The sequence below is a fragment of the Symphalangus syndactylus genome, chromosome 17, assembly GCF_028878055.3.
Source record: "Symphalangus syndactylus isolate Jambi chromosome 17, NHGRI_mSymSyn1-v2.1_pri, whole genome shotgun sequence".
In the NCBI taxonomy this organism is placed as follows: domain Eukaryota; kingdom Metazoa; phylum Chordata; class Mammalia; order Primates; family Hylobatidae; genus Symphalangus; species Symphalangus syndactylus.
The window spans coordinates 33,153,755-33,170,286 of NC_072439.2; the positions used below are offsets into that span (position 1 = coordinate 33,153,755).

The following is a 16,532-nucleotide window of genomic DNA, read 5'->3' on the forward strand; positions in this document are numbered from 1 at the left end:
GGCGAGACCTCATCTCTACAAAAAATACGAAAATTAGCCGGGTGTGGTGGCATGTACCTGTAGTCCCAGCTATTTGGGAGACTGAGGTGGGAGAATCGCTTGGGCTTAGGAGGTCGAGGCTTCAGTAAGCAGAGATCATGCCACTGCACTCCAGCTTGGGTGACAGAGTGAGACCCTATCTCAAAAAAAAAAAAATTACATAAAGATTAAAGGAAGAACCTCTTGTAGACATCCAAATTGTCACCTTCTGTTATGTTTAACAGAACTCCCTACTCACTTTTATCTCTCTAGCCCCTGCCTGACTTCTCACGAGTCCCTGGTCTGACATTGCCCAGTGGAGCCTTCTCAGACTGCTTGACCATTGTGGAGTTCCTGCATAGCTTTGGCAAGGTGCTGGGCTTTGATCCTGCCAAAGATGTGCCGAGCCTGGGGGTCCTGCAGGAGGGACTCCTGTGTCAAGGTGACAGCTTGGGTGAGGTGCAAGACCTGCTGGTGAGGCTGCTGAAGGCTGCACTCCATGATCCTGGCTTGCCCTCCTACTGTCAGGTGAGTGCAAGTCCCTCCCAAAGTAACCAGGACAAGTAAAGGAGATGTAACTACTTAGTGTTTCTCTTTTCCTTATATTTTTCCATTTCTTTTTCTTCCTGACTCCTCTCTCCTTATTTTACTTTTCTTTATTTTATTCCTTTTCTTTTGTGGTCTTCTTTCGTATTCTGTCTTAACCCCCATAGTTCTCTTCTGATGTATTTTCCTCTTGCACATTCACCCAACTTGGTTGTTCGTCTTTCCCTACTCACCCCCATTATGCTGTCCTCCACACAGTCCCTAAAGATCTTGGGGGAGAAGGTGTCTGAGATCCCACTGACAAGAGACAATGTGTCGGAGATCCTGCGCTGCTTCCTCATGGCATACGGAGTAGAGCCAGCCCTCTGTGACCGCCTGCGCACCCAGCCTTTTCAGGCCCAGCCACCCCAGCAGAAGGCTGCTGTCCTGGCCTTCCTTGTGCATGAGCTCAATGGCTCCACCCTCATCATCAAGTGAGAGGCTGGGAGTGGGGATGGTCATTGTATCCCTTGCATCAGAATGGGGTGGAGGACTTCTAGCCTTCCAGAAGTCCTCAGAAATGTGTGTTCACTGCCATGTTCTAAAGATGCTGGAATGACTTGGGACTGAATTGCAGTGCCCTCCCTGGGAGAGCCTAAGCCTTCCTCTGCCATTCATCCAGTCTGGGTTCTAGGCTGGAACTCCTTTTTCAGCTGCAGCCCCTTTACCCTTGAGCCTCCTTTCCCTTTTTTTGTGCTGCCACTTCATCCTATTCCCTATTCCCCTGCAGTGAGATTGACAAGACTCTGGAGAGTATGTCCAGCTACAGGAAAAACAAGTGGATTGTTGAAGGCCGGCTCCGGAGGTAGGGACCAGACAGAGGGTAGAGCCCCAGAGAGGAAAGAAGTGGGGCGGGTGAAGCATAGCCAGGGTTTTGGCCTGAAATGTGATGCTTTAGCCCCTTCCCTGGGTTTGGGACCTTACCAGGGCCCAGGATGGTTTAGAGTCAAGGTATTTCTTTTGTGGCACTATCATGTTCCTCACCAGTTTCCCTTAAATTTTTTTTTTTTTTTTTTTTGAGATGGAGTCTTCCTCTGTTGCCTAGGCTGGAATGCAATAGTGCAATCTTGGCTCACTGCAACCTCCGCCTCCCAGGTTCAAGCGATTCTCCTGCCTCAGCCTCCCGAGTAGCTGAGATTACAGGCCCATGCCACCACACCTGGCTGATTTTTGTATTTTTAGTAGAGACAGGGTTTCACCATGTTGGCCAGGCTGGTCTCGAACTCCTGACCTCAGGTGATCCTCCTGCCTTGGCTTCCCAAAGTGCTGGAATTAGAGGTGTGAGCCACCACGCTTGGCCTTGCCTTAATCTTTCTCCATCTATTTCAAGGCTGAAAACTGTTCTGGCCAAGCGAACTGGGCGGTCTGAAGTAGAGATGGAAGGGCCGGAGGAATGCCTGGGACGGAGGCGCAGTTCTCGGATCATGGAGGAGACCAGTGGCATGGAAGAAGAGGAAGAAGAGGAGTCTATAGCAGCTGTCCATGGCCGCAGGGGTCGAAGAGATGGAGAGGTACTGGCCCAAGATCAAGGAAAGTGGGAGTTACAAAATAGATTCCTCTTTCTTGAATCTGATAACCTCCTTTTTTAAAAATGCCCACGTGTTTCTCCCCAGGTTGATGCCACAGCATCTAGCATCCCAGAGCTAGAGCGCCAGATAGAAAAACTCAGTAAGGTATTGTGCTTCTAACCTCCCAAGAGTTGGAGATATGGGCTGGGCAAGAATTGATCAGCTTATTTTTTAAACGGAATTTTAATTTTTATTCTTTTGAGATGGGGTTTCTATTACTCAGGCTGGAGTGCAGTGGCACGATCATGGCTCACTGCAGCCTCAGCCTCCTGGGCTTAGGTGATCCTCCCAAGTAGCTGGGACTACAGGCAGGAGCCACCATGCCTGGCTAATTTTTGTGTTTCTGTAGAGACAGTTTCCATATGTTACCTAGGCTGGTTCTGAACTCCTGGGCTCTAGCAATCCACCTGCCTTGGCCTCCCAAAGTGCTGGGATCACAGGCGTGAGCCACCTCTCCCAACCTTAATCACCTTCTGAATTAGGCCCAGATGGCATCACTTTTATAGAGGGGCTGAGAGCCATTGCCTTTCTCCGATATACTGGATGAATTCACCACTGTTACTCTGGAAATGTGTTTATTCATCTTCATTTTCATTGTCTACCTAGCGTCAGCTTTTCTTTCGCAAAAAGCTGCTTCACTCATCCCAGATGCTTCGGGCGGTCTCCCTGGGTCAGGACCGCTACAGACGTCGCTACTGGGTATTGCCGTATTTGGCTGGTATCTTTGTAGAAGGAACAGAGGGGAACTTAGGTAGGTGTGTCTGTGGGAGTGTGGATTCTGAGTCTTATCAAACAAGAATTAAGTAATTCCTTTTCCTTAGTAGTCTTGGGCTTCTTTCATTTTCTGATAATATAGCGTAATGGTTAAGAGCACAGATTTTAGAGTAAAGCTGCCTACCCACCTGCTCTGCCATTTCCAGCTGTATGATTCTGTTTCTTCATTTGTGAAGTTGAGATAATAATAGTATATGTACTTCATAAGGCTACTGAGAGGCTTAAAATGAGTTAAGTCTCTTAGAATAATACTTAACCTATAGTTGGTTCGCAATAAATGTTTGCTTATGATTGTGCTGCTGCTGCTGATTACTTGGGAGAATAGTGTTTCTTCCCCAGATACTGTGTTCATTGGCATATAAGCTCTTCCCAGTGGAATCTCAAAAAAGGGGGACTAAGTCCAAGAGAAAAAGAAAGTATAAGTCCTAAGTTTATACACCCTCTTACTTTCCCTCGTATGTCAGCATATGGCTTAACTCTTTACTTCTCTTTACAGTTCCTGAGGATGTGATAAAGAAGGAAACTGACTCCTTAAAAGTGGCAGCCCATGCATCACTCAACCCTGCCCTCTTCTCTATGAAGATGGAGTTAGCTGGCTCCAACACCACTGCCAATTCTCCTGCCCGGGCCCGAGGCCGACCTCGAAAAACTAAGCCTGGGTCTATGCAACCTAGGCATCTTAAGTCGCCTGTCAGGGGTCAGGATTCAGAACAGCCCCAGGCCCAGCTTCAGCCTGAGGCTCAGCTTCATGCTCTTGCCCAGCCCCAGCCTCAGCTTCAGCTTCAGCTTCAGTCCCATCCTCAGTCCCATAAGGGGTTCCTGGAGCAAGAAGGCTCGCCTTTGTCACTGGGTCAGAGCCAGCATGACCTCAGCCAGTCAGCCTTCCTGTCTTGGCTGAGCCAGACTCAGAGCCATAGCTCCCTGTTGAGCAGCTCAGTCCTCACGCCTGATAGCAGTCCGGGAAAACTAGACCCAGCTCCATCACAGCCCCCGGAGGAGCCAGAGCCTGATGAGGCAGAATCCAGCCCTGATCCTCAAGCACTCTGGTTTAACATCTCAGCCCAGATGCCCTGCAATGCTGCCCCTACACCGCCCCCTGCAGTTTCTGAGGACCAACCCACTCCCTCCCCTCAGCAGCTTGCCTCCTCCAAGCCAGTAAGTAGCCAGAATTACTAGTATGCACTTGATTTCATCTTGCCACAGGCACCATTGCATGGGAGTGGAGCTGCTGCCTGAAGTTGAGGGAACCTATAAACATGAAAACATCCTCATTTCCTTATGTCTCATTTTATTCACAGATGAATAGACCCAGTGCTGCCAACCCTTGTTCTCCAGTGCAGTTCTCTTCCACACCCTTGGCTGGGTTGGCCCCTAAGAGGCGAGCAGGAGACCCTGGAGAAATGCCACAGAGTCCCACAGGGCTGGGACAGCCCAAACGGAGAGGGAGACCTCCCAGTAAGTTCTTCAAACAGATGGAACAGCGTTACCTAACCCAGCTGACAGCCCAGCCTGTCCCACCTGGTGAGTGATCTTGGAGTGAGGGCATCCGGTGTGGGCAGTGCTTCACAGCTGGCCCCCCACATGTATCTCATCTGCTCACAGAGATGTGCTCAGGCTGGTGGTGGATACGAGATCCTGAGACGTTGGATGCCATGCTCAAGGCCCTACATCCCCGAGGTATCCGGGAGAAGGCACTTCACAAACACCTTAACAAGCACAAGGACTTCTTGCAGGAAGTCTGCCTGCGGCCCTCAGCTGGTAAGTACATTCCTACACCCAGCTTGAGCTGAAGAGCCCAGGGTAAGCAGTAAGCATTGAGCTGCTGCTAGGGACAACAGCCTGATGGGCCTCTCCCTCTGCCACCTCTCTTCTCAGACCCCATCTTTGAGCCCAGGCAACTACCTGCCTTTCAAGAAGGGATTATGAGCTGGTCCCCCAAAGAGAAGACATACGAGACAGACCTAGCAGTGCTTCAATGGGTAGAGGAGCTGGAGCAGCGGGTTATCATGTCTGATCTGCAGATTCGGGTATGCTGGGATTGGCATTGTGTAGGAAGTTTGGGGAAAAGCATTAGTCCCTTATGCCCTGTTAGAAAAAACCCTGGGTCCCTACTTCACAGGTGACCTACCTTAAGTGGGTCTTGTTTTTTTTTTGTTTTTTTTTTTCTATGCCAAATTTTCCTCCTTTTACAGTGAGTTTTATTCCTCTCTCTTAACTGAAGGGCTGGACATGTCCTAGCCCAGACTCTACCCGTGAAGACTTGGCCTACTGTGAGCACCTCTCCGACTCCCAGGAGGATATCACCTGGCGAGGTCGGGGCAGGGAAGGACTGGCACCTCAGCGTAAAACTACCAACCCTTTGGACCTGGCTGTGATGCGGCTGGCTGCCCTGGAACAGAATGTAGAACGGCGGTACCTTCGGGAGCCCCTCTGGCCAACTCATGAGGTTGTGCTGGAGAAGGCCCTGCTTAGCACACCTAATGGTGCCCCTGAGGGCACCACTACAGAGATGTGAGTGACTCCCACCCTCCATTCTTGGTCTTGGAGAGAAAGGGATAAGTTCCCTCTTTAGTGGATCCTGCCCCTCATCCAAAGATCACCACTTTCTCCCTTCAGATCATACGAGATCACCCCTCGCATTCGTGTCTGGCGCCAGACCCTCGAGCGGTGCCGGAGCGCAGCCCAGGTGTGCTTGTGCCTGGGCCAGCTGGAGAGGTCCATTGCCTGGGAGAAGTCTGTCAACAAAGTGGTAAGAGGCTGAGAGAGGCTGGAAAGGCTGAGGGGCCAGCCAGCAGGGGCGGGTGGGGTCACTGGCAGGTAGAGGCTGGAGAACTCATTCTACCTCCTCACAACCTTGGTCCAGACATGTTTAGTCTGCCGGAAGGGTGACAACGATGAGTTTCTTCTGCTTTGTGATGGATGTGACCGTGGCTGCCACATTTACTGCCATCGTCCCAAGATGGAGGCTGTCCCAGAAGGAGATTGGTTCTGTACTGTCTGTCTGGCTCAGGTAAGGCTTCTGCTCTTTCTTTCCCACACTCCAACAGAAATCAGAGATTATCCTCAATCTCTCCTCTCCTTGGAAAGAGTCCGAGACTGGGTATCAGGGGACCTGGGTTCTAAGTCCTTTTTTGGACAAGTCACTTAAATTCTATAGCTTTAATTGCTTTCTCTATAAAATGAGAATAACTATACCTTCCCTTTTACCTACTTCATTGGGTTATGTGAATAAACCAATGCCGGCTTATGCATGATAGTATTTTGAAGCCTTAAATCATATTTAGGCAGAGATTGTAGTAGGACAAGCAGTGCATCTCCAGCTGTTGCTAATCTCAGCTGTTTCTATACTAAGCAGGTGGAGGGAGAATTCACTCAGAAGCCTGGTTTCCCAAAGCGTGGCCAGAAGCGGAAAAGTGGTTATTCGCTGAACTTCTCAGAGGGTGATGGCCGCCGACGCCGGGTACTGTTGAGGGGCCGAGAAAGCCCTGCAGCAGGGCCTCGGTACTCGGAAGAAGGGCTGTCCCCCTCCAAGCGGCGGCGACTCTCAATGCGGAACCACCACAGTGATCTCACATTTTGCGAGTGAGTTGAGTGAATCCTAGGAGGACAGTTGGCTCTACCTCTGCCAGAGGAAAGGGCTGGGAGGGGTCAGCATATTTGCTTCCTGAGATGGAGCCATCATTGTCCTTGTAATGATAGGATTATCCTGATGGAGATGGAGTCCCATGATGCAGCCTGGCCTTTCCTAGAGCCTGTGAACCCACGTCTGGTGAGTGGGTACCGGCGCATCATCAAAAATCCTATGGATTTTTCCACCATGCGGGAGCGGCTGCTCAGGGGAGGGTAAGTAGATGTGGGTGAAACCCCCTGGTCTTTGCTACTGCTGCAACTCCTACCCAGCTCACAGCTTTGCCCCTGCCCTGTCCAGGTACACCAGCTCAGAGGAGTTTGCGGCTGATGCCCTCCTGGTATTTGACAACTGCCAGACTTTCAACGAGGATGACTCTGAAGTAGGCAAGGCTGGGCACATCATGCGCCGCTTCTTCGAGAGCCGCTGGGAGGAGTTTTATCAGGGAAAACAGGCCAATCTGTGAGGCAAGGGAGGTGGGGAGTCACCTTGTGGCATCTCCCCCCACCTTCCAAACAAAAAACCTGCCATTTTCACCTGCTGATGGTGCCCTGGGTCCAGACTCAAGTCAGATACAACCCTGATTTTTGACCTTGCCCTTGGCAGCGCCCCACATCCTCTTATTCCTAAATCCCTTTCTCCCTTTCCTCCTCTTGCTCCTCAGTAAGAGGTGCAGAGATGAGGTCCTTCTGGACTAAAAGCCAAAAAAAGAAAGAAAAAAATAATTTTTCTTTTCTGTTTTATTTGCTAATTAAAAATGGGGAGGGGGAAAGAAGTCCCTACTTCCTCCTCCCTGCTTCCTCTCCTCCCCTGTACGTGCCCCAGCATTCTGGGGTTATTTAACAATAGCAATAGTTCTAGTGAATGTGTGAAACCAAGAAACACTCTGTACTGTGTGCGGACCCGCAGTGACGGCCAGTAAAGTGGACTTAACTCCCAAGTGTGTCGCGCCGGACACCGGGCCCTGGACATGCTGCTTCCATGTTCAGTCCCTTCCCTGCTTCTCGCTGTCTGTTTTTCTTTTCCCACCTCCCAACCCCCAGTTTTCAGATTTTCTCTCATCCAATAATGTAAAACTATCGTGTACGGGTTCCTCCCTCCTTTTCTCTTCTCCCAAATCTTTTCCCTTGAAAGGAAAAAAAAAAAAACGTTCAGAGGTCCCTGTCTTCTGTCCCCATCTTCCTGCCGATAGCTATCCCCTGTATGACGTTGGATGCTCCTCACATGCTGAGTTTCCAGCCTTTTCTGAAACTCAGTAGCTGGGGAGAGGGCAGGGAGGCTTCCTGGGCCTTCCAGCCTCCTTCCCCACCTCCTTCCCAAACCCTCTTGGGAACTCCTCAGGGACAACTACTGCTGAGTTTGGGTGCACCCCAAGATGGAGGCCAGGTAGCAATGGGGCCGGCCTCAGAGCGCGCTGTGTGTGAGTGTGTGTGTGTGAGAGAAGATGCTGTGCTTGTGACCCTGTATTGTTTGATAGGATCCATTCAGTTTCCCCAAGTATCTGTTTTCACTCCCATTTTTCCCATTGTTTAAAACCATCACTTTTTTGTCTTTGGGAAACCACAGGAACAATTTCTCTGGAGACAAGGCTGTGTCTCTCTCCTGGTCATTTTTGTTCCAGCCTCTTCAGACTGTGCAATCTTTCAGCAGGAACTCCCTCTCTCGGTAGCTCTGAATCTTAAGCTTCTACGGGAGAGTGGTAGAACTGGATCATTTCCTAATCCCATTTAGTTGTGCTTTTCTTCATTTACTTCATACCCCAGGACCCCTTCCCCAGCAGCAGAGACCCTGGAGCACAGGAGAGTAGGGAGGAGTAGTTCTGGGTCCATCACTGCCCTACATGTGACTATGTCCAAGTTAAGCCCCCAACATGAGAGGAAAGCTGCTGACTCCCAGCTATAGCCATGGGCGCTTGGCCCCTGCTTTTCCTGCTCAGCAGAGCCCCTCCCTTCAGAGATTACGGGTACTTGCACTGGGGAGGTGGCTGCTGGCTGGCCCAAGCAGAGAGCTGAGGCATCCAAGAAATGTTCCATTGGGGGTGGGGGTGCCAGGTGAGGTGGAGCATTCCTTGTATTCTGGCAGCACTGAAGAGCCACTGAAGGGGGTAGGGGCAGTGTAGGTCCTGGGGCAGCCCCTTTATTCCTTTATGCCCCTTCTCCCCCATAGCCTATTTCTAAAGTCGCCTTTTCTGTCAGATAAACCTCAAAACTTTTAATTTTATTTGAGATTTTTTTTTTGCTTTTAAGAGGTGGATTGAAGAATATTTGAATTGACTTTATATTATGCATAAATATTTATATTTTATCTAAATAACTGCGCTGTAACAAACTTTGTGTTAGACAGTTGAAACTGTTAGAGTTGGGGGCTCTGCTTTTTCCCCCCTGGCAATTTTCCCCTGGTATAAGATGTGCTAGATTAATCTCATTGTTGGAGGTGAGGTGGATGGGGGAGTGAAATCTCCATGGTTCCTGCTTTGTGTTTCTCTCCCAGCTCCATCTCTTTCCCTAGGGACCAGACACTCACTCATATGGCGGGGTGGGGTCCTAGCCTCAGTTTGAAGAAGTGGGGGCTGGAGCGGGGTTGGGGGTGGTAGGGATAGGGCATGATCAAAGGGGCCATTTCTTGGTTTTCTTTCCTCATCTTCACTGCCCCCTTGAGCTAGGTGGATTTTCTCTTCATGACAAGAGTATTTGGTAGGGAAAGCAGGTTTAAAATAAAAAGACAACCCACCCCCTGCCCTTTTGCTTCCCTCCCATCAGTCTGATTGACAGGAAGAAACCACATCATCAACACCAACAAGTTTCTGTGTTCCTTTTACAGCAAAAGGGACTTTTTATATAACCAAATGTGGTGTTTTAGTGACTTTTTGATAATGTACAGTTTTTTGTGAATTTAAATTTATTTCTTTCTATATTTTTAGGACCAATCTCATTTTTAATAAGGTTAAAAAGAAAAAAAAGTCTAGCGAAAAACTCCTGTTTTTGCCATGTGATGTTCCACAAGTGCAGCTGTAGAAAAGTGCTTGTCAGTTGAATAAAAAAACCACATTTGATAGAGATTCAAAAGACTCTGTGTATTCATCTTCCCTTCTACACACCTGAGGGGGAGACGGCGTTGGGATGGGTATGACTGGCTTAAGAGACCACAGGCAGGGGAACAACATGTTCACCTTTTCTGTGCAAACGGTACTAAAAGCCGGACTCCTGTTCCACACTCTCCGTGTGGATGGAAAGGGTCATTAGTGCTCCTGCCTAAATGTCTGGCCGAGTTGCTGGAGCAAAGTGGGATTCAGTGCATCCAGGTCCTGCCTTGTGAGATGTGGCCCCAGCTTCCTAAGCTGCTACCTCTGTGTTCCTGTCATAGCAAAAATGGGACCATCACCAGCGTACCAACCACTTCCCACTCACGGATAAGACACCAAGATGTAGACTTTTGTGTTTTATTAAAAAAAAAAAGTGTGAAGTAAGACAAAATGGACCTCTACCAAGTTGTAGGGAAGGACAAGGAAAAGACCAGGGGTAGAAAAGGAGCGTAAGTTAGAATGGTGGCATTGGCATAGATGCGGGAAGAGTATAAAACTAGAAGTCTCCAGATAAAAATGCACAAAATGTGTTTAAGTATAAATTAAACATTTTCTGTCCACATGCAAAGAAGTGTTTACCCACCCAAAAAGGGTATATGTTGAAGTGGGGACTTCACTCGGGCTGGAAATGTATTACCCTCCAGCCTGGAAACTTTGTCTTGGTGAAAACCCCCTAAACTGTTAAGGTAGAAAAGGAACATTCACTTCCAGCCTTATAAAAATCACAGACTCCCTCTTTGGTGTTTGGTTACCTTCACAGCTATACACCAGCCACCGAGCAGCTTTCTTGTCCTCTTAAGTCTAAACTCTGCTCCTATGCTGGTGTCCTCCAACCATTACTTATTACCGTAAGCCATCACTGCACAGCCTACTCCCCTGGCCTATCACAGCAGGACCTATCTGGAGAGTTCACACCATTCTAGGGCGATCAGTGAGCTAAAAACCCCAGAGAAAACATTGTAGGAATAGAAATTCCCAAGTTTTTAAATTCCCAAGAGTTTAAAAATTATGAGCCTTTTCTAGCCCCCATCTTCCCAACACTCAGAGAGAGAAGGACAGTAAAGAAATCAGTGAATCCAGGTATTTACCTATTGTTGAATTGTGAGATTGTGAGGTAGATGTGTAACAAGGACAAGGAAGTTTGGGGATCTGCTTGGAGAATGAAGGTTTATTCAAAACAAGTGGACAGGTCAGGGGTAATGGGTGATGAGGGCACCTGGGTTTTGTAGTCGTGGGGACCATCCCCTGGGAGGTGCAGCAAAGATCAGAAGGGAGACAGAAACTCAGTCTGGTTTTAGCTGCCAACTCCTATGGAAGTCCATAGCTGGCTCCTATGGAAGGCCTACCAAATGAGGAAATTTCAGGAATTTGCTAATGCTTGGGAGGATTGAAAATGTAGGCAGCACAGAAATAGAGTAGTTGGTTTAAACGGGAATCAGGAAGGATTGGTATAACAAGGCACAAGATTTGGAATTTACCCTTTACAGACTGGCTTTTATAACACCCACCCTCCTCTCTGAAGCCTGCTGATTCAGGGCTAGCAGAGCCTAGGGGCAAGTTTGGGCCAGATCACCCACCCAGTTTATTGCCCTTGGCTAAGAATGCAAAGCCCCTCATGAGCGCAATGCTGCCACTTTCCCAGAAGGTGGGGCATGTGCACAAGGCAGCAGCAATAGTCCTTTTCTAGAAGACTAATAGCCACTGCTACTAGGGATCCCTAGGACATTCCAGCAAGGCCTCTCACAGCATCTGTATGGCGCAAAGTAACAGCCCACGTGCAGGCCTCAACTCCCAATGGGTTGACATTGGAGTGACAGGAGTAGGCACTGGAGGCACTAAGGGAGGGTGAATGAGCTCACTGATTGTCAAGTTAGGAAAGGAAAACGAATGGAGTGGAGCTGAAGTGGCCCAACCCAGGGCATGGCCTGTGAAGCAGCAAAGTCTGGTCTTCATCTTCAGTATGAGTAATGTCCTCTTACCACTCCCTATCTCTTACTGACAAGGTCTATTACCCTTTAGAGCTGCCAGGCTTCTTGGCCTGGGCAACTCTACAAATTCTTTGGTTAAAAACACTACAAAGGGCCAGGTGCAGTGGCTCACACCTGTAATCCCAGCACTTTGGGAGGCCAAGGCAAGTGGATCATTTGAGCCCAGGAGTTCAAGACCAGCCTGGGCAATGTGGCAAAACCCTGTCTCTACTAAAAATACAAAAATTAGCTAGGCATGGTGGCAGGCACCTGTAATCCCAGCTACTCAGGAGGCTGAGGCAGGAGAACTGCTTGAACCCAGGAGACAGAGGTTTCAGTGAGCCAAGATCACGCCATTACACTCCAGCCTGGGCGACAGAGTGAGACTCCGTCTCAAAGAAAAAATAAAAATAAAAAAACTGAAAAGGCCAGGTGTGGTGGCTCATGCCTGTAATCCCAGCACTTTGGGAGGCCAAGGTGGGTGGATCATTTGAGCCCAGGAGTTCGAGACCAGGCTGCGCAACATGGGGAAACCCTGTCTCTATTAAAGATACAAAAATTAGCCATTTGGAGGTCAGGAGTTGGAGACTACCCTGGCCAACGTGGTAAAACCCCATCTCTACTAAAAATAAAATAAAAAAAAAACTACTGGCACACGCCTGTAGTCCCAGCTACTTGGTGGCCGGGGAAAGGGTGGCTGAGGCAAGAGGATCACCTGAGCCTTGGGAGGTCGAGGCTACAGTGAGCCGTGATGGTGCCACTGCACTCCAGCCTGGGCCACAGAGTGAGACCCTGTCTCAAAAAAACAAAACAAAACCAAAAAACCGAAAACATTAAAAACAACATCTCATCCAAGCATGGAGGCTCACACCTGTAATCATAGCACTTTGGAAGGCTGAGGTGGGAGGCTCACTTGATAGGAGTTTAAGACCAGTCTGGGCAACATAGTAAGACCCCTGTCTCTACAAAAACTTAAAAAACTAACTGGGCTTGGTAGTACGTGCCTGTAGTTTCAGCTACTTGGAAGACTTAGGTGGGAAGAACCCTTGGGCCCAGGAATTTGAGACTGTAGTGGACTACGACTGCATCACTGCACTCCAGCCTGGGTGACACAGCAAGACCATCTCTAAAAAATAAAATAAAAGCTGGGCGCGGTGGCTCATGCCTGTAATCCCAGCACTTTGGGAGGCTAAGGCGGGCAGATTACCTGAGGTCAGGAGTTCAAGACCAGCCTGGCCAACATGGTGAAACCCCGTCTTTACTAAAAATAAAAAAATTAGCCAGGCATGGTGGCAGGTGCCTGTAATCCCAGCTACTCGGGAGGCTGAGGCAGGAGAATTGCTTGAACCTGGGAGGCGGCGGTTGCAGTGAGCCGAGATCGTGCCATTGCACTCCAGCCTGGGCGACAGAGCAAGACTCTGTCTGAAAAAATAAAATAAAATAAAAACATCTCTCTCCATCATCATCTCCACATCTTCCTGACCTCTACTGGCACCCTCCTCCAAAAAGTCCAATCAGTTTAGGGTCTGAGTATCATCTCAGAGTCTGAGATGAGGAGTAGTAACACCGATAGGAGATGGCTAGGCAGGCTCAGAGCCTATAAAGGATTATGCCATCTGAGGAAGGGACTCTAGTGTGTTCTAGTTGACTGAAAACAGAAAAATGCCAAGTACAAAAATATTTTAAGAATGTTATGAGCATCTGTAATGAGTGGGGGTGAGATGTAAAGTACAAAGAGAGTAAGAGCTGGGCTCCATGAAGACAGCATTCAGAAAACACTAGACATAGTGTTTAAGAGCCCAACCCTCGGCTGCGAGCTGGAAGGCTCCCCTACGTTTCCCTCTGCCATCACCCCAACCAATTAGACTATTTCATGGGAGAAACAGTATCCCTCCTTTCTTCTCCCTCCTTTCCTCCAAACACTCACCCACTGTTACAAATGAACTAACAATTGGGGGGAAATGAGTGTAAACCAAATGCACCAAAAAAGAAATTCCTCAGTGCCATTAGCCACTGCAAAATCACTTCAGGCCCCCATCACTTCCCATGCCCAAATCAGAAACACTCATTAATACAATCTAACAAGTAGATTCACATGAGAAGAACTCCAAAAGGTAAATTCAAAATTCAAAAGAAAAAATTAGAGCCATTTAAACATTTTAAAATATATATATATAGAGAGAAAGAAGACAGAATCAGGAGTTCTGTGAGGCAGAGGAGAGGGGACTGGTAATATCAACAATGGTTTCTATGCGTGAAGGGCCCTTCCTAAGCCTCCTACCATAGCAAAGCTCCCCCGGTCTATCAAATGAACAGAATTCTAGATTTGTTTTCTCTTTCTCTCAAAGGCCACTGACAAGAAAGCCGCTATGGTATATTTTCCTTGACTGAGGGCTGGAGACTCAAAAACAAAAGCTATCTGCCCAGCCAGAGCCCTCTAGAAGGTTGCTGGGCTTGAGGCTATTTTACACTGGATAAGCCCTTCCTGAGTTTGGAAGCATCAATGAGAAGACTGCGGCAATTTGTCCTTTACGCTTTATATCCTACCCATTGCCCCGCACTCCCTCACCCCTAGGATGTACATAGAAAGTCGACACTAGGGGGCACTGGGACTCTCAATTCTGGGGTGGCTGGGAAGGGAGGGAAAGCTGGGCCAAGCTCTACTTGTGACAACTGACACTACAGTTTCTTTTCCCCTGCTGTCACCCCCTTGCTCTCCCTATGGCCAGCCTAATGAACACCTGTCTCTCTGTCCTCCATTATTTGCCTTTGTGTGACTGTCTGGTGGAGAGGCACCTGGCCTTGAAGTGCAAGGGAGTCAAATTCTCCTTTCAGTGCATAAGGGAGTGACTGGGAGAAGACAGAAGCAGGATTTTATTTCCTAGAAGATGGGTGAAGTCTTTCTTCAATCTGTCTCCATGTGTATAGAGTCACATCTTGCAGAAGGGGACAGTTAAAGACCAAGACACAGGCTTTTTTTAAAGGACTCCTGACCTCATAAAGAGTTGGAATTTATTGCTCTTTTCTACCCTAGCTCCCTGTTGTCCTTCCACAGAAGGAATATTATTTCTGACGTCCTGGTTCCCTGGGCAAAGGGTCCAACCACACCGGGGCAGGGCAGGTTGCTCTGGACAGTTTAGAGAGCTTTGTCCTTTCCCACCGTTGCACAGCACACACCAGAACAATGCCCACCTGAATCCCTCTGAGTACATGTGTGCATTCCGCATGGAGCCACAACTCTTTCAAGAATCACTCTTGCTATATGCAGAGTTATCAAAAGTCAAAGTCTGGGGAGAATTCAAGGATCCCAGTCCAGTCCTTCCCAAACAGTTGCATGAGTGTCAAAAGGCACTGTTTGTCCAGGGTTGGGCTGAGAATTTACCCTAACCCAGGAGGCAGGGACAACACTTTCTATGTCAGTGTTTCCCAATCTTGGCAATATTGACCTCTGGAGTCAGATAATTCTTGGCTGGGGGTAGAGGGGACTATCCTATGCAGTGTAGGATGTTTAGCAGCAACCCTGGTTTCCAGCCACTAGATGCCAGTAGCACACACATCCCACCTCCAGGCGTGGCAATCAAAACTGTCTCTAGATGTTGCCAAAGGCCTCTGAGGGACAAAACCACCTCTGGTTGAGAACCCCTGGTCTGTGAGTGAAGCAGCAGATCTTCCACCGTGTGGAAGAAGCCTATGTGGATTCAACTAGGTCACAGCTGCAAAGGCTCTGAGCACAGCAATGTGTAACAGGGAAGAGAGGGGCCATGAAGCCCAGGACAGAAAATATCCTCCAGGAGGCAAGAAAGCAGGTACTCCCAAAAAGCTGTACCTGGCATCTTCCTCAGATGCTGTTGGCCTTGGCAGTGAGAAAAGTTGGTAAAAGTCAGTAAGTCCATCCTTCCGGAACTTGCCAGGGAAGACCTAGTCTTCAACCAAATTTGGCTCAAGGGTGTGTTCCCAGGGCTGTGGAATTGTCTCTTTAGTAAGCCTGGGTCACATCTGTGCTTTCTGAAGCCAAAGTCTAGTTTTTTCTCACAGGGTGTGGCACGGTGGAGGAAAGAACAGCCACTTCCATGGCCTACTTAGTGTTCTGCCTTGTTCCTTGCCCAGCCTGCCCCCAACCCCAAATTCCACCTGAAATTTCATTTTTAAAAATCCATAAAATTAAAAGCTGTAAAAGGGCAAAGTAGGCAGGCTCAGCTGTTTAGAAAAGAGAAAAAGAAGAATCTGGACAAGAGAAGGAAGGCATAATATGGGTGAAGAGGAGATGGGGTGCATGAGCTGCGAGCTTTACAAAATAAAATTTTAAGAGTCTGCATACTTTTTAAAACACACACACACACATCAAAAAAGTCCATAACTAAGCTCAGTAAGTAGGGCTCCTTCATCAATGTTCTAGCACCACACCTTTCTGTTCTGTTTTGGTTTGTAAAGAAATAATTACAAATTGTTTTAAAAGCATTCCCAAATAATTCCAATATATCGAAAACTTTTTCGCATAGATGAGAAGCTATGACCACCATGTCTCTTCAAGGTAGGGGAAAAATACGTTGCAGTTAACAACAAAAAGCTTTCTTTGCAAAAGAAAAAAAGTTTTTTTTGATCTCCTTGAATGTAGCACACAAAAAAAGTGATGGTTCCCCCAGGCTCCATCAGCATTGGAGAAATAGTAAAAGGCAGGAACATAGAGATTTCTTTTTCCAGGCCCAGGCCTGTGAAAAGCGATGGCTAAGTGTTAGTCCTTAGCAGGGCCGACGGATGGTCTCCATTCCTGGTTAACCCTCTGGAATCTGAGAGCATGAGTATCTCCAAGAATTCATTTGTATTCAGTAAAGATGGGGAGGGGAATCCTAAAGAAGGCACAAGCCAGAGAGGAGACAAGACAAACATGAGAACCTGACTTCAGGCCGGGC

The 16,532-nt window shown here is 48.3% G+C and overlaps 2 protein-coding genes across 33 annotated transcripts in view; one reads left to right on the forward strand and one right to left on the reverse strand.

The window, feature by feature from the left end:
* Positions 1-9,638, forward strand: part of BAZ2A (bromodomain adjacent to zinc finger domain 2A) — a 40,799-nt gene extending 31,161 nt beyond the window's left edge. For 10 of the 19 annotated variants that reach the window (XM_063621319.1, XM_063621323.1, XM_063621330.1 and 7 more), the window contains 16 exons: positions 292-546; positions 823-1,037; positions 1,334-1,408; positions 1,934-2,114; positions 2,217-2,276; positions 2,778-2,922; positions 3,442-4,100; positions 4,244-4,466; positions 4,548-4,703; positions 4,821-4,972; positions 5,167-5,456; positions 5,541-5,694; positions 5,809-5,955; positions 6,298-6,527; positions 6,645-6,788; positions 6,874-9,638. In XM_063621319.1, coding sequence (XP_063477389.1) covers positions 292-546; positions 823-1,037; positions 1,334-1,408; positions 1,934-2,114; positions 2,217-2,276; positions 2,778-2,922; positions 3,442-4,100; positions 4,244-4,466; positions 4,548-4,703; positions 4,821-4,972; positions 5,167-5,456; positions 5,541-5,694; positions 5,809-5,955; positions 6,298-6,527; positions 6,645-6,788; positions 6,874-7,039 — 3,252 coding nt within the window. In that variant the 3' untranslated portion in view covers positions 7,040-9,638. The remainder of the gene's footprint in view (positions 1-291; positions 547-822; positions 1,038-1,333; positions 1,409-1,933; positions 2,115-2,216; positions 2,277-2,777; positions 2,923-3,441; positions 4,101-4,243; positions 4,467-4,547; positions 4,704-4,820; positions 4,973-5,166; positions 5,457-5,540; positions 5,695-5,808; positions 5,956-6,297; positions 6,528-6,644; positions 6,789-6,873) is intronic. The other 9 variants (XM_055246791.2, XM_063621326.1, XM_063621335.1 and 6 more) reach the window with 3 other exon arrangements.
* Positions 1-16,532, reverse strand: part of RBMS2 (RNA binding motif single stranded interacting protein 2) — a 102,408-nt gene that overhangs the window by 8,951 nt on the left and 76,925 nt on the right. For 10 of the 14 annotated variants that reach the window (XM_055246836.2, XM_055246834.2, XM_063621366.1 and 7 more), the window contains one exon: positions 9,999-16,469. The exons of 3 other annotated variants lie outside the window; for them this stretch is intronic. Coding sequence is in view for 2 of the 11 variants with exons in the window: in XM_055246832.2 (XP_055102807.1) it covers positions 16,446-16,469 (24 nt within the window). In the remaining 9 variants the exon portion in view is untranslated. Of the gene's footprint in view, positions 1-9,998; positions 16,470-16,532 lie in introns of those variants that run through there. One more of the 14 variants, XM_055246830.2, reaches the window with a different exon arrangement.